Source organism: Ostrinia nubilalis, chromosome 3 (assembly GCF_963855985.1).
Source record: "Ostrinia nubilalis chromosome 3, ilOstNubi1.1, whole genome shotgun sequence".
NCBI classification, from domain to species: domain Eukaryota; kingdom Metazoa; phylum Arthropoda; class Insecta; order Lepidoptera; family Crambidae; genus Ostrinia; species Ostrinia nubilalis.
In genome coordinates, this window is record NC_087090.1 from 14091127 (window position 1) to 14119041 (window position 27915).

The window sequence follows — 27915 nt, forward strand, 5'->3', positions numbered from 1 at the left end:
ATGCATTGTAACATTGTACCCCGTGTAACATTGTGCCCCACCTTACCCTACCTAGGTTATTAAAAGTTGATCGATCTGTGATAAATAATTTACCTGATTAATTAGTTTTATGAAGTAGGAATTTTATTTCATTAGTGATACCCGACAAGAACGTAGATCATCGGATTTCTAGTAAAATGTATCTACCTTAATTATTAAAAATGTTAATTGATCTGTGATAATAATCAAGCTGAATAAAAACGTTTTTGATTGTTATTTTAGTATTTCATTCTAGCTATTATACATTTCCAAGAATAACCTGGTTTTGCCATGTCTGAATACAGTTTTTTTTTCGGTTTCGGTAAAACCGGTTTTGTGACCCCCTAAATCCCACCCTTACGTTCATATAAAAAGAATGGTGCGTAATCTATACGTACATAAGGCACCTAAAATAATAGAGAGGAAAGAATTGATTGTATTGAACAATGAACCGTCTCAGCTATAAAAGACCCACTAAACTGAACTGTGAGAACTGTCCCACCAAAGACTACTATTATATACTGGAGTGTCCCACCAAACACATTGATAGGGGGCGCCACCATTGTTCACCTGTACAAGGTTTCCCAAAAAGTACTGTCAAGCCGAAGCCCAGAGGTAGAGTATCACTAGGGCTACCCGAAAACTCGATTTTTTCGTTATTTATAATTTTCAGATGATATGATAATGATGAAAATCTTTATCATATTTCAAACACTGGGATAAAATCTATCCTACGTCCTTTCCCGGGACTCAACCATCTCTATGCCAAATTTCATCAAAATCGGTTCAGTGGTTTAGGCGTGAAAGCAAGACAAAGTTACTTTCACATTTATAATATTAGTATAGATGCAATGTTTTTGCCTCGATTAAATAAAACATTGTGATCAAAATAAAAACTTATTATCAAAATATTTTATAGGTTATTAGGTACTCAATACAGAAATCAGCCGGCTCCTAGTCTAAAATTCTTATAATCGAAATTAAATGATTTAAACTACAAATAAAAATGATTCAAACAGTACTAGTTTTTAGGTTCAAATTCGACTGCTCTAGTGGACGCACGGAACGGCAACGTCGCAGTCGACCCATATTATTTGAATTATTTGGCGGGAAAATAGTTTTTGGCTCTTAATTCTGAAACTAAGAGGCCTAGAGATTTGAAATTATGTCTCGTGTGTACTTTAATTATAACGAATTATTTGATCTTTAAAACGCAACTCTAACTTATACGGTTTTAATAATCCACCGTGTGTTACGTGTCACCAGCTTACACATACGTATCGGTTCGTAGTTCGAAAACGGTTCGAAATAAAGCTTTGAAAGAATTGAAGTCGGGTTTTTTTATTCGACTTTAATTTAGGAGATATAAAACATTGATGTAGCTTAAATATTTACGAAGATACAGATGTGTAAGCTGGAGACACGGTACTCCAGCTCGCACATAGTTTTTTGATCGTGGTTTTAACAGTATTTGAGCTTAAGTCTTGAAAAGTGGAAAGCCTACTATTTGGATTCGACTGTAATTTTTGAGGTATAATACATTATCGTAGCATAAATATTTACGAAGATACAGATGTGTCAGCTGGAGACACGTGTCCTCAGCTTACACATAGAAAACAACTCATAGTTATGAAGTTCTAATGGCTCTAATTGAATGACTGAGAGGTTTGATGACTCTAATTAGGCTTTTATTGATGGTATACTTGGAATTGCTCTAGGGCCAATGAGGAAGTTGGAGACATTCAGGTTATGCACAGCACCGTAATAAAATAATGGCCATCTAATGCAAATAATGCAATCTCTATGCATGCATTTTAGTTACACACCTTTTTTCATTTAGTCTCTTGAAAAAGTATGATTTCACATATTGCCTACAACATAAGCCACAGACAACTTTCATTTATCCGTGGAACGTGAAGTTAGCAGCATTCCAGTCAGCCAATGAAATGGTTCTGTTTATTCATAGACAAAAAAGTCAGTTTCGTTTTGACCTGATGGAATATGGCCGTGTTGGGGCCGTGCGTGAGTGTAAATATGAATGGGCACAATAATATTCACAGTCAGTTAACAAAATCGTTAGAAAGAATTTTAGAAGATGCTTATTTGAGTGGTGAATTAAAATTAAGTGGACGTAAGTTGCGAGACTTCCCGAAACCAGTGAAATATGACTTGAGTGACACAGTTGTGGCTGGTAAGTCTGCGTTTATAAATAAATCGTACTGTATTTCTGTAGTATTTACAGGTAGTAAATGTTTACTACTACTACATATCATCCGTATGTACACCTTAGTTGAGTATTTACTATCGTTTTATTCATTTCTAGAGTTCGAGGTACTTTGTTTATTTGCCGGCATGTATCCGCGTCCCGCATGTTTGAACATCGATCTAGAGATCAATCATAGAAAACTAAATATCTGCAATACAGCTGTTATTTTAAATCATGTTAGGACAATTATTTAGTAACTATGTTTTATATCTCAGTACCTTTTAGTCAAACTAACTTTGAATAATCTTCATCATTACAAGAATGGTGAAAGTTTTCAAGATTTTAGTAAGATTTATTAAGAAACTTTTGGAAGAGAGATGTTGTCTTGATAAAGGAAGTTCGAACGCAGGCCAATTCTTGGAAACCAGTAAGTAAACTGTTCTGAAGATGAATGTTCCACCATCAATGATAGCATCAATATTTAGGTATTTACCTGTATTACCAACAATACAAATTATAAATTTCTTTACTTAGTTAGATTACCAATATCTAAACTAGATTTCTAAACAAGTTATTTTCAATGAATTACACCAATTAAATAACTAAACTACCTCACTCTTCTGCTTTTCAAATTTAGTCTCTATTTACAAGGCTAATTTGCTCAGTACCATAAATCATATTTTTTTAAAGATTTTTTGTTCCTATGATAATTTATCCCCTTAAAAGATACATAATAAGCTATAGTACATCTAGTCAAAGTGGGTGGTTGTGGAGAGTTGAGGGGTTGGGGTGGCACGAGCCTCGCTGATCGCTGAATGTCCGTCCGCTATGTCTAGATAATTAAATTGGGAACTTTAGCCATTGGATATTTGTATGAGCTTGTTTGCTTTCAATTAAAGTGATCCAATTTAACTTTGGTATCATTAATACTGTTCAAACAAGGCTGATAAGTAATTTTCGATTTAGTATGCCCTTTGCCCATTTTGGGGTACACAAGAATATTTTAAATGGTTATTTATATGATTAATTGCTACATTATTTTATTTCAACCTTAAGTGTACCAACTAAAAATATTGCTGCAATAACGTCTCATTTGCATTATCTTGATTGTCTTGGATCATTGTTTTTGTCAAAAATGGTAAATCTACATCTAGCCATTTAGTCAAAGACCTACCTGTATTGCCATTGTGCTTTAATTACTTGACTTAAGGTCCTGTGTCCTCTTTGCCATTGTTTTAAATTATACATTATCTAATATAATATTATTTAAATAGTTTTCATCCAGTGATATTTATAAAGCTACATACCTACATTGTTCCTAAAAACAGGTAACATTTTGAGATATCCACTGTTCATATTAAAGTCGTGGGCGTCATTCTCCATCGTAACTGACGACCAAGCCCTTACGCTCTCACAACTGTCTTCGAAGTTTGTTTATCTCCATGCTGACAGAAAAAACATCTGGATAAGTAGATCTACACACTTGTGTATGAAATACTGTTCAAAATTTATGCTGTGTTATTGTTAGAACGAAGTAGGTGATGGAGCTGTCATTCCTAGTTTGTTTATGTGCGTTTCTTCACACGTGCAAGGATATTTTAATGTCATATTTGGCTTAAAAATAGTCGAAAACTGTAGAATTTCAATTTTAGCACAAGATGAGAGCATCTGCCGTTTATATGCGCGCACGCATCTTATCGAAACAGCTGCATAATACATACTGCCTAATATTTTCACCTGATGAAATTATAACGAGAGCAATATTATGCAAACTTTTTTCATTTTTTACGAAAAAAGTAACAGCATGGGCAGCTGCAGGTTATACAAAGTCATTTGTATATATATACATCGCGCGGTTTCACAAATGCAAGTGTCAAACTGTGAAGCTCAGTGAAAGAAGGCACGATTTCTTGGTTTCCTCTTCCAAAAATACAGGCCTTATTATTAACATTGTTGTTAGTAATTTGCGTTTACGTATGTAGGTACCTTTGAAGAGATAAACAAACCTTCGAACTGCCCTTTAATCAAAGGGAAAACTATTAGATTACTTTGATTCCAGACATACCTTATTATCCTTTCTCATTGGGGCCATGGGTGAATGGTCAGACGACAGTATATCAAGCTAAACATAATAGTGCCTTATTTCGGCGATTTTGCCACAAAAATTTAGTCTGATGGGCTTTTCCTATTCCTTCTATTTCTACTTATTCTTTCTATAAGTTACTCCAACTTTTATTTATTTTATTTAATAACTTAAATAGAAATAATAGGTAGTTAAACCGTGCGCAGTATGTGCATGTTTGTTTTCAGTACGAAGTCCCCCATTCTCCGATCGATTGTAGTTCAACGATCACCGTTAGAGTTCATGGCACAAGCATAAGACGTCCCCGTCAATCTAATTATACCATTGATCTGTCGTATGCTATCGAGTGTGAGAACACGAAGCATTGTCTTTTAACACACTTAATATTGAGAACGCAAGCTTAGACGTAGGTAAATCTTTAATTAAATCCAGGGCGAAAGCTAATATAGATTTACGACTCTCCTAAGCTCAAAAAATCATGATGCCAGAGAGAGACTAGAAAACATCAAGCAAGGTTGTGGTGCCATGATCATTATAGTCAGGAACAGCGTAAGTAGAAAATCAAGTCCGTGATCCGAAAATACTTCATGAGTTTTAAGTTCAGAAGACCGATCTTCTTTTCAGCCAAATTCATCCTAAATGGTAACTTTCTTACGTCCCGGATCAAAATTACTGCAAGACTCTAAGACTGCTAAAGCTTTGGTTCTAAATTGAATTGCCAAAGGCTGTAGCGTGTAGCTGAGTCATACTGTAAGTAGTGTCTAGAGGAGGGCCTTGCGAAGTTACAAGGTTCCTTTATTAAGTGTGCTGTACGTACATGTAGCGCCTCAATAAGTATGGCTTACGGATTCAAAGCTAACGTGGTACTAGACGAAATTAACGTCGAAGTTTTTTCTGACATTTTCTGCTACTTTGGTTTAAGATTTCGTAAAGATGTTGTCCAAAATATCGGCAAAGAAAATTACCTTTTTGTATGAGTTTTACCTTAGGGGCTCAGGTGTAACTACGTAGTATTGTTGTTATGATCGCCTAATGATGTCATAGCTAAGATCTTTTTTAATTGCAAATGTCATTAAACATATTTTTAATATTACTTCATACAGCGGAAGATCACGACCACCTGCAGAATAATGGTTCCATGTGTGGCACGAATCACCATGACTGTGTACATAAGGATATTGTTACTTCCTCATGCCGATTTAAATGGAAAATTCTATTTACTGATAAGGGAGCATCAAGATTTATTTTGCTTTTCATTTTAAGAAAGTTCAAATTATATTGTAGAAGATTGGAAACGTCCTTTCTAGAAATAATGCTAGTTTGCTAAGTATGGCAACGACTATAAATCAACACCAGCAATAACATTATAAAAGAGAAACCAGCTGTTAACAATAAATTGCAAAAATCTTCTATGAAATTGCTAAAGAAAACTATCAATTGCATTATTAAACCGCGAACCTCATTCGATTCTAGTTGGAAAGCTGACTAGCGCCTTTTATGTGACGAAAGTAGCAATTATATCTAACTAGAGTAACAATCTTATCGACGCATCTTATCGCGCGATAAGTCTGGGCGTGGTGCATCAAAAACATAATTCTTTGTGTCTCTACGACAATTACTTGATAGTTGGATGAAGTCATTAACTATCTACAAATTGCTTCTTATCCAATCACCCAATTTGTGGAACATTCGACGAACTGCGGAAATCATTGTGCGCAGTTGAGGCTGGTTATACCTATGTACAATTACTATTCTTCCATCCACCCGAATACAACGCCTGTGATGAGCCATACGAATTCTTGCAGCTCCTAACCTTGCATTAGCTACAGTCCTATTTGCCAATCTTGTTCTTGTACCTATCTCTAATCTTTACTTATGTAAATGTTCATCTTCCTCTATCAGTTGTTGTAATAATTGTAATCTTATCACATCCGTTAGTTGTTCCCCGAGATTCCTCTCATCTAAGTTCAAAGCTTCTAGTTATAATTCACTTCCCTGTGCAGTAATGATTACATTTACGCTTCCATCCACGTATGAAACCTATACTTTATATTAGTTTACCGCAGAAAGGCGCAATAATAGCGACAGGTGCACCGGCGGGCTCGGCCGAGCGTCGCACGGATACGGGGGGACGATAACAAACCAGGTAATTCCAGTCCACTGCCTACACAGTTTGCAGTTAAAAAGGACAATATCAACCTTAAAGCCATACATTTTGACCCAAACAAACCGCTTGCAAAGCCTTTCAAAAGGAACTATTTGAACGCAATTAAAATGAGGCAACAAGTGGCGTTACCAACTAACTGCGTCATACAGTTATGTTGGAGCCCCTTCCTACGATTCCCTTTTCAATGGTGACTGACGTGAAGCAGGTAACGTTGCCTTTTTTGTGTAGGTGGACGAGTGGGAGTCGCATTAGAAAAAAAAGTAAACAAACAAGATGAACGAGACGTAGAAATGTTTGGATATGTAACAGATCCTTTCAAGGGTGGCTTTTAACGGAGGTAAAATTATCCCTGTGCCCTTTTTCTCAGGCGATATTTTTACAAGGATACATGGTTCGAGCGTTACGATAGGTACTAGAATGCATCGCACGCTTTCAATTTTCCATTTCGCTGCTTCGTTAACCTGAGCGCTCATGGTCAATTGAACCAAAAGGTTAGCAAACTTGGTGTAATAGAGTACCTATTTAGAATATTCATACGTATATCTACATCTGATTTGGGTCTGCCTAATGAAACCCTCCATAGTTTTGGCGAAGCTGAGTTTTACAATACATCATTCTTATTCGAGGTTCATACTTCGGTCTGGTTGCCAAGAATACTGATCGACATTATCCGGCCTATGATGGTAGTACAGTTGTTGTTTAAGAACAAAGACTGGCTGCTGGCCTTCTTATTCAGTCGGTTAATGTTCTGCTGTAATGAATTAGTATGCAGGTGGTGGTGAGCTTCCTTTGCAATCACGCCTCGCCATGTCTCGTTGAATTTACATAGGTAGGCTTGCTGTGTATTTGCTTTTTTGCCAGCCTAGCAGTTTCCGTTTTGCATTATGCAGTATGTAGTACGATTGATGCTATGATTATTCCAAGGAGAAACATATTTCATTGAAACGATGCTGCTAGATGTAAAAGTGAATCCCAAGCAGCGTCGCTGTTGACCCAGACATTTTTTTTTACTGTTATCATTAATTACATAGTCCCTACTAAACTTTTCATACCAAGCAGAGCTTGTACTATGGCGATTAGATAACGTATTATAAACAAACATATTCATGCCATCGCTCGTGTTCATAACAATAACATTCGTCCCCATCGAGATCCGAACCGCAGTCACGGAATATATGCCGCAGTTATGCGAAACCACCAAGGCAATCGACCTTCCATCATAGTCTGAAGAGTGTGAAGTGTGTATAATGACATATTGCCTTTTGTTCGCGTTGACATTAAAAGCTCATACAATGCAGAATCAGATCACGCTACAGCAAACTTTCTAAGAGATTAAAAACCTAAACCACATAAATCGCTCAAACTGAACCTAAGCAAGAACGTGTAGAAATAAAACAAGTTTCTAAGATCATGTCGGTATCGTGGGAAATGAATTGATTAAATTAACAGTGTTAATTTAACTTCTTCATGTGCCGGCGCAGTGCAAGATCAAGATGCGTACGGTTATCGGGCGATCCGCAACAGAGCACTGTTGTTCAGAGTTCACAACGCTGTGAATGACTTCTTGTTCTAATGTTTACCATTTGCACACGTAATTGCGTCACGTTTTAAAAGCAAAAGTTACGCCGGTATAACAAACCGTATTTGAAAATAGTTACTATTATTATAACATAAGTAAAATTAACTCAGGAAAGTGTTGAATATTACAATTCGGAACAATACATTCTGGTGAGAACGAGCTGGTAATGACAATAGCAATAAATGATCATTACGTTATGTATGGTATAATTCGTCATCCAACTAACTGGTTTATATTTAGGTCAGATAACGTTGACCAATATGTTCGGTTTTAACTTCGATGGTTTTGTTTTACACTGTCATGTCAGCACTTTCATTATCAATGAGTAACGCGATAAAGACGTCAAAGGCGTAATAATAGACTGAAGGCAATCTTATTATGACCCTTTGTCGTTCAATCAATTGACGATCAATACTGTCCCCCATACCTATTTGAGGCACCCTCTCGTCAAGCCCTTGCGATTCGCTGCATCGGAGGCTGCATGGCCTCTGAGGCTCTGACCCACATTGCAGGCGAGAGCAACTGTTCGAAAGCTCCTTTGTGGCTAGGGCTGTAAGATTTCTTCATCAGCGTTTAACCTATTTTTCTAATTTTTCAGTAACAGTAATTTGCAGATTATTTAATCATCACGCACCCACGACCTTGTGCTCGTAGAAGTTTTCAATAAAGACTAATTTTATATGGGTCTGCATCTAAATGGTTTAAGCTTTATCTAAGGAGCACAATGTACCTCATAATTATTTTTAGTTCAGAACTACGAATATTTATATCAAAGCTTTTTGCCTCTTGCTCATATAAAATGGACTACATTTTGCCCAAGGACATCTAAACTTTCCTAGCCTCCCTATCAATACACGATAACTTGTCGAGCGAGCATTCAAAGCCCTTGCGGTTATGTAACGTGTTTTACGCCAGCTTGTGTAACCGTCTGTACATTTTATTAACCCTATTACACCTTGCACAAGTGAGCTTCGGATACGCTATTGAATATTAGCGTCAAACACTTCGAGTCATGACCTAAAAGCTGGCTGTGTTCCAAAAGCGAGCGTGTTTTCATATGCACCCACTTCAAATCCGGATGTCTTAAATAATTCCATCAAAGCTGTTCACCTATTTTCTGTTTTATAATCTTTTGCATTAGAAAATAAATTGCTCAAATTACGGCATACTACTCTACTCAGTCCACTCTAGAACGCAATCACTCGTCACACTTATGATAAAATTCCAACGACAGACAATTAGCGGTAGATACGGCCTTTGGTAGTTTATTCTCAAAATTGTCTCTTTCCTGAGTGTTGTTAGACATCAACCTTCAGTTGGAGACGACACTTATAAATCATAATATTTGCAAAGGAACCTAGACAAACATTCCCAACGTCTTAAACGTCGCGAGCCAAAACATGGGTTGGGCAAGATTCTTGCGCAAGAAATGCCATTGTTGGTAGGACATTTGTCTTGCTGAACTTTTGTACTTGTAAAGCGAGGCTTGTCTGTTGTCCCACTGCCATTTGGAAATGGACGCTCTTCACAATTTCACTAAACTGTATCTGAATGAAAATAAATGCCAAAGTCACTTTGCGAAACACTAACAAAGCTAAGATCTTTGTTTGATTTATTGTTATTGTTATGCAGCCTTTATTGGATGTTAAAGAAAACACCAACACTTTCACTGGTAAGTATAGCTTATTATTAAGTTTTGTTTATTTTTCTTTGACTCAAATGTAATTACTGTTTTAAGAGCGTATCAAATAGAGGTTTGTATTCAAGTAAAACAGAACGCAAGAATGGCGACATAATTATCCATAGCAAATGAATGTCTGGCTAATTTAAATGGCGTTCTTAGCAGTAAAGTATCTATCCATTAGGAATTGCAATTTCCTGCCAACGCATCTTCATCAATCTTGAGACGGATATACACTTCCTTTGCTTTCCAGTCGGGTGGCTTTGACCCACGGGATGGGTTTCATGACCAGGACTTGCCATTGTTTCTGTATAATACGCGACTGGAAACTAAAATTGCATTATAAAATGTTTTATTTTCTCAAGATGAACTTTGAGCATTTTATGGCGAATGAATGGCAAAATTTACGAGATCTACCATCTGTTTGAATTCCTCTGTCATCGTAAAATCTGGCATTTTGGTAGTAAAATGGTCAATTAATTTGGAAAGATGCCGTGCATTCGAATCAACATGCAGCTTCTAGAAGCTCTAGACTCTAGTAACTAACTATAGAGTCAATAAAACTTTATCGACTTTATTTCAACAGCTCATTCTAATTCTTATTGAAATGACCTTTGTCGGTAAACTCTTATTATACTGTTAATAACAGGGCTTTGTATGCTAATGTGCCTCCTCCGGAGGTCTCAAATGAGACATTACAAACGTGTGATCATTTGCCCTACATGGTACATATTTGCCTTAAAGTATTTGCTCGTCCCACGTTAGTTTTCCTCAATCACATTCTATGAATAATGGCAGCTTGTAATATTTAGAGCGTAAATATTATGTGTTGTCTGCTTCATTGACGTACGCAATATTTTGTTTGCCATTAATATGTTGAAATACCAATACTACACCCAGTTTATGTTTTTGGCAGAAGAACAAAATAGGTTTTAGTCATTTACGTCTTTTAGTTTTCCACGCGTTGGTTTTGTTGGTTGACTTCATATTTAATCTCTAGGACTGGTTCATTTCCAGTGCTGGTAAAGAAAATGTATTCAGAATTCATAAATACAGGGATCTTATAAAATTCAAACCGCTTTCGTGTCAGGAGTAAATACAAAATTAATTTAGCCATAAATGTTAGGAAGAAGTAGTTTACGAAAGTAGAGTAAATTATAAGTATTACAAGAATGACAGAGAAGGCCTTACAACAATAATTAGATCCAACGTTCAGACAATGTCATATTCTAAAAATACGGTGTCGTCGCGTGCCCTCGCGCCTATCATTACAGTCCTGTGCGCCTGCGCATCGTGAGGGGAGCCTCACGCACGTGCTGTATTATGAATTCAAATCAAGTCCATCCAAACAAAACGAAGGGACACGACGGTACATCGGATGAGGATGTTTCTTTTCAATTTTGAAGAGGGTATTAAATGTTTATGGTGTTTTGAGATTTAGGTACCTAAGTTTTTATGTTTCCGCAGCTACTACTCTACACCTGTAATGGGCTTTCTTTTTTATAGGTAGATGTTTAAAACTAACTCGCGTAGTTCGTGTTCTGTCCGCCTCCTACGATCAGAATATTATCTTAGAAAGTACACTTTAAATATGCATGAGAAATTGAGAAAATTATACTCATAAAAATGATATTATGCAGTGTGTGTGGGACTTGTAAATAAAATTATGCTAATGAATACATTCCGCTACTTTATTTCGGCTAAAACTCCATAAATTCCGATTCAAAACGACAATACGACCCAGGAACGATCGGTTCTTCTTCATAACGCTCAAAGTTACTAGTGTCACCCGGTGATCTATATTTCGGAACGAAGGGTGGCTGGGATCGACAATTTAAAATAGCCTCCCACTCTATCCCTTTGAACCATTTATGATTTTTATAATCCATCACCCCATTTTTCATAACGCCGAAACGCTTGCTGATATCCACTTGAAGCACGTTCCTCACAAGATCTCTTAAATCGGCGTTGAAACTCGAGGGGCATCTATATTTACCGGCAACGATCTTCTCGTATGTTTTCATAGGCTCGTTAGCGTAAAACGGAGGGTAACCAGCATTCATCTCGTAAAGAAGCACTCCAAATGACCACCAATCTACTGAAAACCCATACCCTTTACTCAAAATTAATTCCGGAGCCAAATATTCTGGTGTACCGCACAGAGTCCACGTCCTTCCTTGTAAGTTTTTGCAAAAACCAAAGTCTGTTATTTTCAAATAACCGTTTTTGTCAATCAGTATATTTTCTGGCTTTAGATCTCGGTACACTAAATTGCAGAAATGCAGATATTCCAAGGCTAGAACGACTTGGCTGGCGTAAAATTTTGCTAAAGGCTCTTCAAACTTACCCATTCTACGAAGGTGAGTGAACATTTCACCGCCTGGTACGAAGGTCATTATGAAATAAATGTAACTGTTGTCCTTGAAACTAAATTCCATAGACACAGTAAACGGAAATCTTATTGCCTCTAGAATACGTTTTTCGTACAAGGTGTGATCAACTTGTTTCATTTTAATTATTTTCTCTTTCTCCAACACTTTCATTGCGTATAATTTGTTACTTTTTGTATGTTTGAGCAATATTACTCTTCCGAAGGCACCTGTGCCCAACGTTTTGACGCGTTCCAATTCAGAAAATGCTATGTTGAACTGTGGCGGTTTACACCAACGCTGTTGAAATTCAATTCTCAATTGCTTTAAGTATTTCGTATACTGCTGTTGTTGTTGTTCCGTGTATCCGTCCTGTATTTCCATCAGTGTCTGTGGGCCTGCTTTGTATAATAAAATATCTTTAGAAGGGCCATAACCCTTACGGGAATACATCTTGTTTGGGTTATTGACATAGTAGACAAATTTTGGCCCATAGCCATCGCGATTCGCAAGTCAATGAGAGGTTCATACCTATCACACTAAAATATATCTTCAAACATAAACATGAAGTTACGTAAACCTATAAAATATTTAAGGAAATTCCCCATTTCCGTTTGCGAATGACGATGGGGATACAAAAATCCGTTGCGAATGTTTTCGGCGAGATCGAAAGTAGCAGAGGGTGCAAAGGAGTGCGGAGTGAGGGGTGAACGAACCGGGCGAGGGGAGGAATCAGCTGTGTTTGGGGTGATACGGCGTGCTGCGACAGCCGGTCGCCGTCCCGACTGTTGTATTGATCAGGCGGCACGTGGAACATACACAAAACTTTACCGTTCCCTCTTCCTCTTCCAACACTCAAAGCTCATTTCAACTTCGTTGCACTTGCTCTATCTAGGCATAGTTTGATCGCTCTTTGTTTCCTGTTCAAAACATGCGACGTTATATTTGTGTTATCATTCCAATATTATACGGCTTAAGTTTGCTGATAAGTTTTAGGCTGAATGAGGTCATTTTCCCATAACGTACAATATGTGCCTAAACATTGCTTATCGATCAAAAGCTTACTCATTTACAATTCGATGAACTACATCTTTGGTTAGCTATAGTTTGAAAAGCACTACTGCTATATTATTTTGTATCCACTCCCTTTTATCACCCACCGCCTCGAACGGTAATCGCAGCTATTAGATCATATTTGGCTATAGTAGGCCAGCAATAGCAAAAATAAACTAGCATCTTGTATTCGTTATTGTACCGTTATTGAGACCCACTTGGCGTACGGAGTCGCACTTGCCATTTTTTATGAGCATGACGCACGGGGCCACATATCCGCTGTGAGCACTACGTTAGCTACGTTCGGGGAATTTAGTCCTTCGAGCCAGATGGCCGTCCGCGAAAATTAATTGAGTTTGCAACGCGATATATTGATTGAGCAATGTAACCGTATATAGATTGCAATTGTTGCTGCTACACGAACGGGGGCACACGATCGGGTCGGTCTTCTACATAATTAACACAATAGCGATGATCGTAACCAGATCGAATTGCGCTATCACTTACTACTACGTGCTGCCGATACCGACGGATCGTGTGCGATATAAATGAACGTTTTGTTTTTGCCAACACGGAGATATCGAGCGCCCTCTTTTTGCATAGAAGAAGTAATACAATCGCAGTGTAATGGTACGATAGCGTGGCCCCAGATTCGTAATAAACTAAGAAGCAATTTTGGTATTGAAAGGCCAAGGAAATAATAAAGTTAGTAAAAAATATGTAATTAGTTGTACCAATGACCTTGCGTACGTTTTTTAATAATTTTAAAATACCTCGAACCTCACGCTAATGATACTGGTAGATTTTAAAGAATTTGCATTTAAAACGAGTCTCGGTCGAGCGGCTCTCACTAAACTGGCGCCATATTATTACGCCGAAGTACGTAAGTTGAAAGCACATTGTCCGTTGAATTCGAAATTGAATAGGAAATTAATGAGGAACACGCCCCGCGTACGTTGCTCTGTGCGATTCGAATACCTATTGAGTGCAGTGTTTGGGCAGATTTATGCGGTGGAGTCGCCGGTCAAGGTTGCCGGGGCCCGCAGTCCGCATCGCGTCTTGGCACGTCACACACTGGTTCAAGAAATGATAAAAATGGAATTAGCGATTTATTCACTTTTTTTGATGGTATCATGTGTAGAATGTCATAAAAAACGTTTTGTTTAAGTTCTATTTTTCTGAGAAATGCGTAGTTTTTGCTATATTACATGTTTTGTGTTTTATTTGTATGAAACGTTTCCTTCACGAGGCTCTTATTCAAAATGTTAAAGTTTGTTAGATATGACTACTTATAGGTTTTAAAGAGTCATACTAATAGAAGCTAATACAGTAACAACTTTGTCCCAGTGCGTCCCCGTTTAGGATATAAGTGATATTTTCTAAGGTACGAAAAAGTAAACAAAATATATGGATATAAGGCAACTTTATGATAATTTATTGATTTTCTAAAATAAAAAGAAGCTAACAATCATTCCAATCTTAATCATTTATTATTCAACATCATCATCAACATCTATAAATTCAAAAGTTTCATCATTATTTAAAGCTAGTAAATTTTTAACTTCATTAGGAAGAGGAGATTTTGACTCACACTCGTTTTTGGTCTTAATGTTGACAAAAAAGGATCCGAAGAAATAAGTAAATTATTTAAAATATCACGATTGGTCACTTTTCGGTTAAATTTACGCGTATGATTCTCTCTGATCTTTCTAAAATCTTTATTCCGCGATTCTGTAGCTTCTTCCGATAGTGCTCCTATTGGCATAATATCTAAGTGCAAAGCAAAACCAACTGACATGAATCATTTAACAAAATTAAAACAAAGATCTTTAAGTAGGATCGATATGTAGGTACAAGTATGGCCTATCTTCATTGCACGCATGGATACGGGCTATGGAGACTATATTACACATTACTTATAGACTAGAATTTAAAACTTGGACAGCAAGAGGAAATAAAAAAGCAAATATGGAGAAACGAACAGCTGTAATACAAAAACGGTTTCGCGATGAACCTGGATTGCTAATAGATATTGTGCAGCAAGGGGCTGGAACAACAAACAACGGAAATATTGCGCGTAGATTTTTTGCAGATCCAGAAAAAACATCCAACATCACTGGAGTTAGTCAAGATCTGATTCCTAGGTTGTCTGTATTATTAAGGGCTATGGCTTCCGGTGAGCAAATAAACCCCCAAAACTTCACTCAATTTACTTAGATATTATGCCAATAGGAGCACTATCGGAAGAAGTTGCAGAATCGCGGAATAAAGATCAGAGAGAATCATACGCGTAAATTTAACCGAAAAGTGACCAATCGTGATATTTTAAATAATATACTTATTTCTTCGGATCCTTTTTTGTCAACAATAAGACCAAAAATGAGTGTGAGTCAAAATCTCCTCTTCCTAATGAAGTTAAAAATTTACTAGCTTCAAATAATGATGAAACTTTTGAATTTATAGATGTTGATGATGATGTTGAATAATAAATGATTAAGATTGGAATGATTGTTAGCTTCTTTTTATTTTAGAAAATCAATAAATTATCATAAAGTTGCCTTATATCCATATATTTTGTTTACTTTTTCGTACCTTAGAAAATATCACTTATATCCTAAACGGGGACGCACTGGGACAAAGTTGTTACTGTATTAGCTTCTATTAGTATGACTCTTTAAAACCTATAAGTAGTCATATCTAACAAACTTTAACATTTTGAATAAGAGCCTCGTGAAGGAAACGTTTCATACAAATAAAACACAAAACATGTAATATAGCAAAAACTACGCATTTCTCAGAAAAATATAACTTAAACAAAACGTTTTTTATGACATTCTACACATGATACCATCGAAAAAAGTGAATAAATCGCTAATTCCATTTTTATCGTTTCTTGAACCAGTGTGCGTCACCAGCATGGCGCATTCGGCTTCTTTTTGATATAGCTCAAGAAACTATCGCAATACCTTCGTTTGTTTTCAATGAGAAATTTTATACTATAATGGGGATAGCCTCTGCATGATCTAAACTGGGACTTTCCTTTATTAGTTGTATTAAAAGAACATAAAATAAGTCAACAAGAAAAGAGATAGGAGTTGATAGGACTGACGCTTAGTTTAAACTTTAAAGAATTGGTACAATACAAAAGAATCGCCGCCACCAATATGATCGCCTTGTTGAACTGAGACCTCAAAATGCTGCACTTTCACCTCTTATTCTTACGCATTCCGATGACACGTTTAAAATACAGGAAAAATCAACTGGTGTCGAAAAATGGGCCTCGTTAGCTTACCATGTGCTCGCTGATGACGGTTATTTTTCGAGGACACTAGGTATCGCAAAAACTAGACTACGGACTTGTTTCACCACATTCGCCTCGCGGATATTTAATGCTTGGTAATTTCGCACATGTGTTTGACGTCAAGAAAGTAACACTAACAAATGAAAGTAATAATAGCATTTTGAAATGATTTGTGTTGTTAAGACGCGCGATAACAACAAGTGTGCCAATTCGGAAAAGAACTGGCATGGCCTGATATGATTGATATGACCTCTGCAAATGAATTTTATTCTTTTGTTTATCTTGTGTGACTAATAAATCTTGAAGAGGACTCAATATTCATGATAACGTTGTATCTTAAAGCCTCTTATCTCGCAAAAGGTTTTGGATGGTTTATTCAAGGCATCTCTTGCAAAATTGATTGTAGTGACTGGTGACACTGTTCCTAATGGGGCTATTCTCGTATTTCTATTAAGTGCTAACCTCTGTTATTTACACGGTGTCAGTCAAAGGTTCACGGTCGATGCGTATCAAATGCCCTTTTACCCTCTGCGTACCTTCGTCAAGTTAAAATATCTCACCTTTTACTTTAAAAATAGCAGTCTGGGCTGGATACGCGTTGAAAGAGTGACACATAAAATGGATCGTTCGGGATTGTGTATTATATTCTTCAAGTATTTAATAGGATTAATATGAGACAGGAAAATTATATTTAACCAACTGAGAACTATTATCGGAAGAGTCGTAATGTTGACTTGCTGGTGCCTACATGATGTTTGTACGTTCCAGTTAACAAAATTAACGATCGCCTTCGCCGCCTTGCCGGTGTTACATCATCAAATCAGCAGCTCCGTTTTGTACTTCAATTATTTATTTTTAACTTTGGGCAGTCTTGCACAGATCTTTTGGCGTTTATGCTGGGTCATGTTTGATTGTTCTAGTATTTAAAATTTTCTTTAGTAAAATCGTTTGTCCTCATAAAATTATCTATCAAAGCAAAAGGAATTGATCATGATTGATTATGAATCTGGTATTTCCAGTTAGTTTGTGACCATTGGCCATCGTCAAATTTAACTGTAGAGTTCTTTTTAATATTGACTTACGATACAGTTCTTCAATACTCTACCATCTCTGTCAATCAAAGTAAACTAATACTTAGCCTTCAACCCAATTTATTTGTAACAAAAACTAAAAACCCTGATAAAGTCTAATCAAGAGGTCCAAGTTCCATTTAAATAACTAAAGACAGATAAGTATCTAAGTGGCCATTAAAATGTAGAGATTTGTCGTTTAGTAAAATTATGCTTTAGAAAAGTCCATAAAATATTATGCATAAAAATATCTATGTAGGGGATTCACATAGTTTATTTATTTGTTCTTAGCAAAGTACATGCATTTCTGTTATCTGTCTGCGTCTGCGAGGTTACTCACTCAGCCCGAATGAATCATAACATCTCGTAGTTACGCCTATAGTGTATAACCGAGTATTAACGATATCCACAGGAAATGGAAGTGGGGGCTAAGTGTTTACACTAAAGCCGTTAACACACTATTCAAACGTAAGAGATTGATCAATGAAAGTGCGACCTAAGACAATTGCTATTCGTGGTACAACTAGTAAAGTCCTTTGCCATCTATTTCCATGACAACAACCATATTGTAATAGGTTAACAACTAATTAATTTATTAGCCTCATGAAACTAACATTCATCACATTCACACATATTGTAATCTATTTAAGGAAAGTTCAGCATACCGCGACTAACGATATTATTATAGCAATCGTAACAATTGATCGGTGACTATAATCGTTTGACCTTGTTAACTCGATAAAATTAATGGTTCAATCAGAATACGTGCATGGTTGTGTTGAAATAAATCAATACTGTATTAAAACGTCCTTCACTTTGCAAGGTTTCAAACTTTTGCCTTGACGCCTCGAGAACATGCCTAAGTTTCCCGAACTCGCTAAAATTTTCATCAAATCTCAAGTAGTAAGGCTCGTCTTCATTGTCGCCCCGTCTCTTGTCATTAACTCTGCGGAGATCCCCTTTTATCATCCAGCCTGTCACGAAGGAACAGAACCCTTTTATACCAGTCTTGTCTTTACGAACCTTGCTTTCTTTCCTTTGTGCGTCCAGCAAATGACTCTCTTGAAAGAAACTAGTGAAACTAGTAAGCTTGACTGGCGAACGCCTGTTGTTGTCGACCTAGTTCTTGATTAAAATGTCCCGGCATCCCAAGGGATAATGTTCCATTACATTATTGCTTCTGCTGTAATTAGGTACGGAAATTAAAATAACTGGGTATAATATAGTTTTCAGAGCATTGTCCTTATATGAAGTTTAATATCGAATAGAGAAATCACCGTTTGTCAAAACGAAAAATCTCACGGAAATAACTGGGGAACAAACCTGTTTCTGGTCGGTGTTGTTGACACACATCGCGTGGCTCGGGCTGACTAAACACTTTTATCGAATTCAACTTAAAATACTGGCATGGTAACTGGAAGCGACCATTTGTATGAATTCCAGCACAATTTGTGGGCATTTATATGCGAAAGGTGATTCTTATTTCAAATGTATTCTGAAGGTAATGGATGAGAAATAACATTGAATGAATTTTGTTCGACGTTTCGCTCGAGACTCAGAATGCGATCCGCAAATAGACTAGTCCCTACCGCAACATTTGCTTTTTCCTGTTCATAGAAATAGTCTCATCTAAATAATGCCACTCGACCAGTTTCCAGATATGAGAAAAGTCCATGACAAAACGACATTCCCGACTAGATGACATTGTATGTTGATGACATATTGCTCTATTTCGTTCCGCCTCCTTCCGATAGAACATTTTATCGTTTTTGTTGAATTCCATTAAATAAACTGTAGGTAATCGTCTTTCCTAAGAAAAACATTCAGTACTACGATATCTTATCTACAAGTGTTATTATTTGCATTACATGAAATGGTTTTTATTATCAATGCAGCGTTATCTACGTTTTTGTGGAATCCTTTCCAGGAACAGCGAGTTGTTGCACTTTTCAACTCGATGTTAAGTTACAAAATTGCCATCCATATCTGTTGTTATTCGGAGAGCGCTGTTTGGATTACGAGTAATAGCTTGATTTATGCAAATCTTGTGCACAGTCTTGTGATTACTTAATCACTATTCTTGTTAAGCTACTTGCGGTCGGTATCCGATCTTACCACATCCAACCCTTTAGGTTCGACGAACTTATCAACTGGTTTACAGATCTCGCTATTATAAGGGAAACATTCTACGCATTAGTATAATGGGTTTTACATGCTTCACTGTCATAACGCAAAGTGAAGCTGGAACTATTAATCCACGTTATTCTAATGCAAGAGCTTGGTTGTGCTCGCAATTAGACTTGTGTAATATGCACCGGTTTAAAAGTAGCTACTCATTATCGCTGCAACTATTGCGGATAATATGCCTGATGGATGGACAACTGTCGACTGTTCAGACAGGATTCATCATCATCATCATCAACAGCCCTTTACAGTCCACTGCTGGACTATGAGCCTCCTCCACTATAGTGGAGGGTTGGGTCATTCCATCGTTTCGGGTGTTACGTTCGTACACACATATTCAACAATTTCATGTATTTTGAAATAGTATTTTAATAATGTTAGTGCCTTAATCTGTCCGTTTTTAGTTGTTTTATCTAAATAATAAAGTTTGTACAGCTTAGAATGTAGGATAACGAAAATATGAGTCGAAAAGTGTGCGTTTCGGGCGTTACGAGATTTTGCCTCTATGTTCTGACTGTTGCTGCATTTACTCGAAATTTAGCGAATTTTCTTAAGGAATCATACCTAAAACTTACAGGACTTCTAAAGTATGAAATTTACAAACCATGTAACATACAATCACTGTTAAATAAAACGTTTTACTATTTTTTTATACATTTTTTCTTTGTTTCGGGTGTTACAATGGTTCTGTTTCGGGTGTTACGAGTACGAAAATTCAACGCGGTTTATCGATAAAATCGGTGTTTTTTTAGTCTCTAGGTACTACAAAATAAGGAGTACAACAAATAAACACAAATAGAGCGAATTCTGGTTTGAAATTACGAAGCAGCTTTTTTTAAAAAATAAACAAAGTTCAAGTTTAATTTTTCCGCAGAATATAGCTTTTTCTATTGTTTTTGGCTTGAAATAGCATTACTTTAATTTCTAATTACGATATTTATTGGAAATGTCAAACATCAACACTTTTTAGCAATACCTTAATTTTAGTGTTAAGTTGACATTTCAAAAAAGTCTTAAATTGAGAAATAATACTCCTTTTCCGATGCCAGCGTTAGTGGGAGGTCAAAGGACCCTCACAGTAATACTTTTACACTTCTCCAAGCAATATACACACATTATCGACATATAAATAAAAATGTAATGCCCGAAACGTTTCGGGTGTTACAGTTTTTAATCAAGAAAGAAACATACTAAATTAGTATCATGCTCATATATTAGTTAGTATTTGAAATCATTACTACCATGACCTTACTTTTACCAAATATTGTTACCCTAATCCATGTGTAAGGTACAATAATAAAACAAATACCTGTTTTTCTGTTTCGGGTGTTACATTGCCGAAGTAACAAGAAAACACACACTTAAAACTTGATGATTATCAATTTTTTTGGGACTATGACGCTATCTACCAATACTATGATAAATACCCTCGAATCATATAGTGGCAAAACGTTTCACAGATTGATAGTTTTTTTAAAATTGTATTACCAATAATTAGAGAGAAAATGATCATTCAGACAGTTGACTTAAGTATAGACTTTGAAGACTAATAATAACTTAAAAATTACTTGTTTCTTTCAGATTTTTTTTGCTGCACATTATAATTTGGAATGTTTACTTTCAAAATTCATCAGATTTAATGCGAAAAGAACATATTTAGTTTTTCACCCTCGGTAACATTTGTCATGGAATGACCCGGTTAATATTTTGACAGGACAGGATTCATTCAGACAGGATTAATATTTTGTGATCTTTGACATTATTTCGAAGTTAGCAGTTAGGAACTTGATGCAAAAGATATTTTCATCAATGTAAACATCGTTTGCAAGAAGGCAGAGTCCAATTCAGTTGCATTGGTATATCCACGCTACTACTATATTACTTTGCTTGTTAATAAGTTTTAGTCCCATTACTTTCCGAGTATTTTCGTGGCGGCAATTACTTTGCCCATAAACCGTGTCACAAGTAGAAAAAATATTATTTCCTCCCCTCAAACGGTCACCACTCCCCTCGCTTTGAGGTATTATAACTGCGGTTCACTTTCGGTAATAATATTACAGGATTTTGTAAGGTTGCTTAGTGAGATTAAAATTTTGTATGATAACTAAGCTGTTCGTTTTTTGTTTCAGATTTATCGAAGAATCGATTCAGTGAAGTGCCCGATGAAGTGACTACTTATGTGTATTTAGAAAAGTTGTTGTTATCGCAAAATATCATCAGAAGTGTTCCCGGGACAGTCGGAGGATTGCAGTCGCTAACTTATTTAGATCTCAGGTAAGATTATAACATCATTGTTATAATTCGGCTACTAATACAATAATATTATTAGAGTGAGTCTCATTGTCTGTAGACTGGAGTGCTATGTTTACACGAAGCATTTCATTGTGTAGCCTGATGCTATTTTTAAACATATTTACTACTCTCATTCATCATTTACTACGAGTCTTAGTTTATATTTTACTTTTTAGTCTGTTTGGTACTTCAATCAGATACTGAGAGCGTTAATTCATTATTAAGCGCCCCGCGCGATCTTCCAAATTGGTCCGTAAATCTATAATGTGGATCTAAATAACTTCTTCTTATTTCTTACCAGATAGCATAGGATAGTTTTATGCAAAAAAGGTGTTGGTGTGTTGTTGTTTAACCTCATTAGTTAACAAACAAATAAGTTTGATACTTTCAAATATTTTTGTATTGATAGGCTTAGTTAACATGATCACGGTTCTTTTATTCAGGCTTTTGTATTTAGTTTTAAACAGCAATTGACAGCAGACTACTTATTGCAAATTGTACTTGCCTATTTTTCGCCTGATGATAAAAATTGAGCATGCATTTATTTCGGTTTCGGATATAAGATCATGCATGTTGATTAATAGAAGTCATTAACTAATTCATGTTTATATTTAATCGATTATGCAAGAAAACAAAGTTAATTTGAATATTAAATTTAATAAAACCTGGAATGCAAATTAACAATGCAATTAATTAGTTTACTCCGTAATGAAGTAGGTATGTACTTATAAACTATATTATCTATATCAACGATAACTAATTAGGTAATCAAATTATCACACTTTTACTTAAGAGATCGTAGTCAAAAGATCTTTTGGTCCCGACAGACTGAATAACTTGCATTTCTCAGTACTTGCATTAGATCCATCTTGGCATTAAGGCGGTTTTCCTCAGGCACTGCCTTCAGATGTGGCAATAAGGATAATAGGAACAGTCTATCGGGATCGTCGTTATCCGTTTTAGAACCATGTGCATCAACATTGGCAAAGGCAAACTCATCAGCAGGTTGCGTGATCTTGGCCACTTGAACAGGCATCTCGTACTCAACAGCACATTCGTTTGAATAATCCCTAGACTCTTCATTGTCCAAATTGTAGTTGTCGTCTTCTGAACTTTCGGCGTCTTTTGCAAGCTTCAATTTCTTCCTAAACGTCCACTTCTTCGACTGCTTCGAATTCTCGTCAGATTCGCTCGTTTCCCCCTCGTTTGGTTGTGCCGCTGGTGTATCGGACTTCAGAAGAAATTGTAACTGCTTGAAATAAATATACGGCCGTCTCGTTTTATTCGGCTTCTGTATGTACTTTTGAAAACAGTCTCGGATACTTTTCCATTTCTTCTGCAGTTGAATTTCTGTCAACAAACAAAATTAAAATTAACTAAAGCTGACCTCGAGTAGTTTGTTTATATTGCTAGTGACATCTACTGACAACGTGGGTAAACTTTGCATCGCGCCGTATATACCACACTCGCGGTTGTTCGACGTTAACGCGTAGGCATAAGAACGCGAATAAACGATACGGTTCGATCAGTCAGTAGGTTGGTAGCTACCTAACTACATAAAGATAAAACTAACTCGCCACATGAACGCCAAATTACGACTTTGAACTATGTGCAGTTATCAGGCACAGCGCACGGCATTGCAAAAATTGTATTCTTTTTTTCAGTGTGTTTACATCTAGATTGCTTACCAAGTTCGCGCCTCTCGCTCTTCGTGATCTTAACGTCCGATTGCAGGAGTTCGTTCACGATCTCTGTCCATAGCTGGTGTCGCACATTTTTGGCACGATGATCGGCGTCCTCGAAGTCCCAAATGCCCTTTCGTTTCTTGACCTCTTCTATCAGTCGTTCAGGGTCGTATTCGAACTGCATGACGTGGATAAAAAAAAACGTCGACGCGGCGTTAGCGGCGCGGTGCGAACGCGCGTGCTCGCCGTTCGTACAGTTGAAAGGGCGGGCGACGGCCGACTGACGCGCTGCCGGCGGGGGAACGCGAACGCTGCGGTTAAACTCCAAAATGGCCGCCTGTTTTCGTTAGGGTGGATATCCTTTCACGAAGTATCTAAAAAACTTTCTTTTTTTCGTACTTGAAGTTTAATTAATTCTTCTGCTGACCTTCTTGACATATCGTGTTGCGTACCTATCTACATACATTGATAACACGGGTACTTACCTTGACTTGAACTTGAGGCGTACAGGGCCTTGTTGATTTCCAAAACATTGCCTAATTAATTACATCGAGCAATTACGTTTTTATTATTTACTTATTTCAGACTAAGTTCTTGGATACTTGTTGGTCTTAAATATAATTAAAAAAGCTATTAAAGAGTAAATTAATTATTTAATTAATTTTATTAAATAACTCAAGGTCGTAGATGCGGCAGCGCATGACCGGTCGTTCGTTATGAAAGTCCTTAGAGGCCTTTGTCCAGCAGTGGACTTCATTTGGCTGAAACGAGCGTATTTGCCTGTGATGTAAATAAAACACACCCATTATTTCAAATTTTGCAACTTGCAAAAATAAAACGCCATAATAAAGCTTTCAGCTTGACAAATGTGCAAGAATATTTAAAGCGTTTTCACGCATGAAGTGTCTGTGAAGTGTAAGCTATTTCGCCTTCTTTTGTATAAACGTTGACTTAATTTAGGACTAGGTTTTCCATCAGCGTTAGTTTTTTAAACTTCGCACAATAAATAACAAAAAATACCTGAAACCTTGGTCACCCTACCAAACGCGCGTTATCGAACGGCGCGCGGCTAGCCTGCGGCGCGTGGAAGTAAACGCTCGGTCCGTACTCCGTGTTGGCGTCTGCAGACAGACCACAACCGCAATACATCGACTCTCTCGCGTTTCAACGTTTTATTTCTATTTTGTACGTTATTATAGCCTTTGACTTTGAAACTTGGAGTTTTAGGGCTCTGGCACACAGCTGGCGCGAGTGCAGCAGTTATTGAAAAAAAAGATTACCTGTTTTGGAGACCAACATAACATAATGGCAAAATGGGTGTTTATAAATAAACTGGCTCATATGCTCTACCTTCATAACTACTACGTGACATTTTACGTACTACATGAATAAACGTTACCAACCATTCTCTATTCATAAACGTCAGAAAATTCCTAGTTAATACTACTTATGTGAGTAAAATAGTTTTAAATAAAATACTGTTTTGTCTATTTTCTCATCTTTTCTGCTAGAAGCGGACATACGCGGCCGCGGGAGATGGATCACACCCCGTGGGGATGGGTTATCGATATTTTGTCCGAGTCCTCTCTTGGATACGCTAGTAAATCATCGAGAAAAATTAATTACGATGTCGGATATTGGTAAAGAAGGTGGCACGCCAAACTAAACACGGTGAGGACGTGACCTCTTATGTACTTAGCAATAGAGGCAATTTTGCAACAGAATATTATAGTCTGATGCACTGTACATCCACACGATCAAAACAACCTTTGGCAGAAGAGTGAGAGGCAGTTTCCACCGCGGGCAGTCGGGAAAACGCCACCCATATTGAAAACAATCAATATTTGTCGGAAAGTGAACGCATTCATAGATATTTAATTTGCCACACTGGATGGACGTCTTCTGAATCTACATTCCCTTTGACCTGACTGCAGACCATCCCAGTGTGAGAAATCCTTAAAACAATTTTTGGCATTTTTTTAAATCCAGGGCTAATCTGTATTTCTGTCAATTAGTTCTCGCTAGCTTCAGCATGCCTGCCGTACTTTTTTATTTAGGTAGTCTCTTCAACAGTATTTAAAAAGAGGTCGGGCATTCGAATGAGGGTTTAACGTTAATCTTTAAACTGGGTCACCTAGCACAGTCATCCTGTCTCATTAGAAATGTAGCTCAAACGTTGACTGAGCAAGCAAATTACTGGATATACTCAGGCAAAAAGGATTTATTATACAAACTTTGACCCCTTTTAAGGGAGAGAAATATTTAAGTAGGCAGGCTAGGTTGTCGTTAGTTTGCCTGCCAGAGTACCCACTTGAATATTAAAGGCCACGTTTCTCAGTAAAGGTATCTCCACATGTTTGAATAATCATACAAGTTTTATATCAATTTTGTAAAGCCAAATAATATTACAGCGAATGGTATAATGTCCTAAAATAGTATTGTTTAGTGTCAATTGTGAAAAATGTAAAACGTTAAAATAGCGGTATCATTATAGCCAATGAGCTGCTGTCATAGTGACAACGTCAATGTCACACGAGAATCAAACGTCAGAATAGAGGGACGCGCGGAGACGACTCCGCGCGCTTTTGTGCAAAGTGATGAATTGTAATTAAAATAAGGCAATATAATGTGAAAGTTAAGTATCCAGTGTTTTATTTATGAGAATACATCTACCTCTAATATTAGATAGGAACGCGTAACACCAATTAGCAAGTAGGTACACATTTCGGACTTTCTATTTTCAAGGATCTTAAGTCCTAATTACTGAAGTCTTCATCATCGATCATCAGCATTAGGTCATTTAGTCTCCACTGCAGAAGCACGACCCTCTCTAATTTACCAAAGGCAAAGGAGGATTCCTCTTCACTTCCTCACTCATCATCAATATCATTTTTTTATTCTTCAATCTGTTCGTTTGGGTCGATAGTCCCTCCAAGCACTAAACCAAAATGGCATTATAACCATTGGACATTTAATTAATATGTTTATCGTGTTAGAAACATAAACCTGGAAAAATATTACATGATACATTAATTCAGTTTGTAAGCAATAAGGATCCACTATGAAAGCAATCAGTCTTACTTGTCGCACTTGCGCTACAACTTGCTAAACTCAATTACTGTTAATCACATTTAAAACTTACTTCGCTTCTGATACTTGATTGCTATTTTGAATCAGTGTAGCTCTAATTGTATTTTGTTAGTTCTTATGCCTGAGAGAGGATGAAAGCGACTTGAAACATTGAAATGGCTGTCTTTTGAAATGACGTTGCCCCCAAGCCAGAAATAACAAAATCTCCGCGGACCATCCACCGAGATGGCCATAATGACGTTGGAAATAAACCAAACGTTTTGTCGATCCGAGTATCTTTTATGATTATACCATTTAAGGGCCTTTTGCTTTTTGCCCTGGTTGCGGTCTCTCATTCAGAATATCTCGACATAATTTTGTTTTGAACTTGTTATAGGTAATTTACATTTACTTCAAAGTAGAGCTTAAGTTATGAGCGTTCAACTCTTACTAAGTGTTATCTATTACCCTAACCAACCATCCTTTATAAAGTCCTTCAAGTGGCGACAGCCTGTAGTTAAATTAATCTGTGTCAGAATGCAGCTACTTTGGATTTGTAATGAACAGTTTGTGTTAAATTGCGATTTCATAATTACAGTTTTGTAATTATAGATAAATTAATAGGAAAGAACCCACCTATTACAGCAACAATATCTGGCAACAAATGGACTCTATAAAGTGTGCACCTGTGGTGTTGATAGTTTTATACTCAAAAATTCTTACGGTTTTATCTCGGTTGCATTAGAGATTACGATGCTTTAATAGCCCATAATAACCCATAACTTTATATCAAAGCGAAAATAGCCCTTATGGAATGTGAAGTAAGTTTGTTTGTAGGTCGACAAAAAGATCAGTGTGCGAGGTGAACGACCGGAGATGTCACGGCCGTGTGTTGCCGGTTGTATGGTATTGACTGGTTGGCAACAACTCCTAGTGTTCATAGACATACGGTTCAAATTGGCGTTTAACTATTTTATAGATTTGGTATGTCCGTATACGGCTCGCACGTGGTGTACATGATTAAGTGCCAAACAAAACCGCCGTTAGATTGGCACGCAGAAATGAGACGTCTATCTTTCTGAACAATCAATTTAAAAAGTGTTAAAATTATAGGGTTGGCAAAAGTAATTTAAATAACTTCCTTTTTAACGTTTCCAA

General features: G+C 36.8%; 3 protein-coding genes across 8 annotated transcripts in view; 1 reads left to right on the forward strand and 2 right to left on the reverse strand.

Moving 5' to 3' along the window:
• Positions 1–1872: 1872 nt before the first annotated feature.
• LOC135088011 (leucine-rich repeat and calponin homology domain-containing protein) overlaps positions 1873–27915 on the forward strand; it is a 55467-nt gene continuing 29424 nt past the window's right edge. For 4 of the 6 annotated variants that reach the window (XM_063982892.1, XM_063982895.1, XM_063982894.1 and 1 more), the window contains exons 1-2: positions 1880–2209; positions 21841–21985. In XM_063982892.1, coding sequence (XP_063838962.1) covers positions 2020–2209; positions 21841–21985 — 335 coding nt within the window. In that variant the 5' untranslated portion in view covers positions 1880–2019. Of the gene's footprint in view, positions 2210–21840; positions 21986–27915 lie in introns of all 6 variants that reach the window. The other 2 variants (XM_063982890.1, XM_063982889.1) reach the window with 2 other exon arrangements.
• On the reverse strand, positions 11408–12581 carry LOC135088357 (cAMP-dependent protein kinase catalytic subunit alpha-like). Its single transcript, XM_063983207.1, has one exon. The coding sequence runs from the start codon at positions 12554–12556 to the stop codon at positions 11435–11437; it is 1122 nt and encodes a 373-aa protein (XP_063839277.1). The 5' UTR covers positions 12557–12581; the 3' UTR covers positions 11408–11434.
• On the reverse strand, positions 22641–23959 carry LOC135088358 (uncharacterized). Its single transcript, XM_063983208.1, has 2 exons — positions 23692–23959; positions 22641–23353 (listed from the first exon to the last, which is right to left on the reverse strand). Exons 1-2 carry the CDS (start codon positions 23870–23872, stop codon positions 22806–22808), a joined length of 729 nt encoding a protein of 242 aa, XP_063839278.1. The 5' UTR covers positions 23873–23959; the 3' UTR covers positions 22641–22805.

What these genes read in the sequence shown, in the direction of transcription:
- LOC135088357 (XM_063983207.1), bottom strand. Translation starts at nt 12,556, where the DNA reads ATGTATTCCCGTAAGGGTTATGGCCCTTCTAAAGATATTTTATTATAC.
- LOC135088358 (XM_063983208.1), bottom strand. Translation starts at nt 23,872, where the DNA reads ATGCAGTTCGAATACGACCCTGAACGACTGATAGAAGAGGTCAAGAAA. An exon ending in GAGCGAGAGGCGCGAACTTG is followed by an intron (nt 23,354 to 23,691) that starts GTAAGCAATCTA and finishes GTTTGTTGACAG; the next exon opens with AAATTCAACTGCAGAAGAAA.